A 2,217-nucleotide genomic window follows, 5' to 3' on the forward strand; every position below is an offset into this window, starting at 1 on the left:
CTGTTTGTTTGACATTTTTTGGGACCATTGCATGAACACTTAACAAAACCTTGTCCTCCACTGATAGAGGATTTGATAACGGCTTCTCGGAGAGAAATTTCAATGTCATTGTTAATGTCACTTTCTTTCACCAATCTCTCAGGACAAATGTCAAACTGATTCCTGGAATAGCTTCCTTTTAGAATACCACTTTTGGTGGCCACTCTGTATTGGTCGTTCATACTCCTACTCACAATAACACCTAGGATGTTCCTTGGGTCTCCTCGACCTCGATCAACCAATGGAATTGGAAGAGCAATGTTGTCTCCTATCTCACCTGCTACTAATTCTGTTCGGCTCCTCTTAACCATACGTTCTGCTTGTTGTCTCTGAGATTCACTTGCTGCTAATCGTTGGGAGCTGATGCTGTTATGAAATTGATCAAGGTTCGTTTGATGCTTGAATAGTGGCTCTGGTTCTTGTTGCAGCATATGGACTTCTTTTGATCCCTACATGGTAAGCCGAATTCTTGGAAAACTGAACAAATTTGATGCCTGTAGCCCAGTCCGTTGAGTTGTCAGCCATCCATGCTACAAGCATGTCTTTTATGTCACCATTTGCTCGCTCAACAGAGCCTTGGCTCTGTGGGTGTCTAGGCTTGCCGTGAACGATTGACAATTCAGGCCACAAAGAACGTAGTTCATTAATAATCTGAGCTGTAAACTCAGAACCATTGTCGGATTGAAGGATTACAGGAGCACCCAGAAGTAGAAAGATATTAGCAAGTTGGAATGCTACTTCAGCTGCACGCTTTGATGTGAGCGGACGTAGAACGCAGAACTTTGTCGGATGGTCTTGGTACACCATAATCCATTTGAAGGTTCTACATGACATAGACTGCATGTTTATGAGATCAACCAGGCCATGTGATAAAAATTGAGTACTCAGAATAGGTTTAACTACGACACCCTTTGTCATTGGTCGCTTTCTCTTTTTCTGGCATTCCAGGCATAACGACTTGAATAGTTCAATTGTATCTCGCTGAATGCTGTCATATTTCACTTGGAGTTCTTTTGTCATTTTGTCTCGACCGCCATGACCAGTTGCAACGTGTGCTCTTTTAACTATGTCAAATGTGTCCTCAATGGAGACATAGTACACCGGTGTTTCGTCTTGAGTTTGTCGTTTCTTAATAATTTTCTCAACATCCCCACACTGTAACACTTCATATTTACTCAGAAGGTAATATTTGGACAACTTTTCGTGTTCTTTCTTTCGCTAGCTCTACGAATGTCCTCAATCATTTGAAAATAAGCGTCTTTCGGAATGAGATACTTGGAACACTTCTCATACCTAGATAATAACTCTTCACGAAATTTTAACTCTATGCTCTCAGACATCTTGTCAAGGTACTAGAATAAACTGATCTTGTAGTAAGGGAGGTAAGAGTAATGTGTACTATATTCGTGGCCGGAGTTGTTTCGTAGATAGCGGAAACGAGTCCAAATACTAATTCACACTTTGCCTAAAGTATAACAGCAATATGGTGTAACAAAAATGACAATAAATCAGTCATTTCGCGAAATGACTAGAATTGTCAGTCATATCATGAATTGACTAACCCCTACAGGCATTACATGTAATGACTGACAGTTTTAGTCACTTCACGAAATAACTGATTTCACAGTTTGACTGTAACATATATATATATATATAGGTGTTTGTATGTCTGCGTGTGTAAATATGCATGTTAATTTTGTGTGTATCTACAGATATTTGCATAAAAAGACGCATACTTACACCCACATATATACAGTATATATATATATATATATATATATATATATATATATATATATATATATATATATACATACATATACACAAATACAGTACGTATAGTATGTGTGTATGACTGTATTTCCAATGTTAAGAGGTACGCGCACAACACATACACACACGCACACACAAATATATATATATATATATATATATATATATATATATATATACAGTATATATATAGTTGTTAATTCAAACCCAATGGTATCGAACACCACTAATTGTATGTTGAAATCTTAGGAGATGAAATTACAATGGTTTACTGACGATGCGTCATTTTCATATGCACACTGTTATATAGGAAATTCTAAATTCCTTTGGGGGAGGAAACTGCAGGAGAAGCTTTAAGGTGCACAGTTCATCAAATGTTCCAGCATTTCTCTATTTTGAGCCATT

At 37.5% G+C, this 2,217-nt stretch overlaps 1 protein-coding gene across 1 annotated transcript; it reads right to left on the reverse strand.

The window, feature by feature from the left end:
* Positions 1–420: 420 nt before the first annotated feature.
* LOC137639719 (KRAB-A domain-containing protein 2-like) lies at positions 421–1,613 on the reverse strand. The gene is made up of 2 exons (XM_068371965.1): positions 1,602–1,613; positions 421–1,194 (listed from the first exon to the last, which is right to left on the reverse strand). The coding sequence occupies exons 1-2, from the start codon at positions 1,611–1,613 to the stop codon at positions 421–423; spliced, it is 786 nt and encodes a 261-aa protein (XP_068228066.1).
* Positions 1,614–2,217: the final 604 nt, after the last annotated feature.

Source organism: Palaemon carinicauda, chromosome 4, assembly GCF_036898095.1.
Source record: "Palaemon carinicauda isolate YSFRI2023 chromosome 4, ASM3689809v2, whole genome shotgun sequence".
Taxonomy (NCBI): domain Eukaryota; kingdom Metazoa; phylum Arthropoda; class Malacostraca; order Decapoda; family Palaemonidae; genus Palaemon; species Palaemon carinicauda.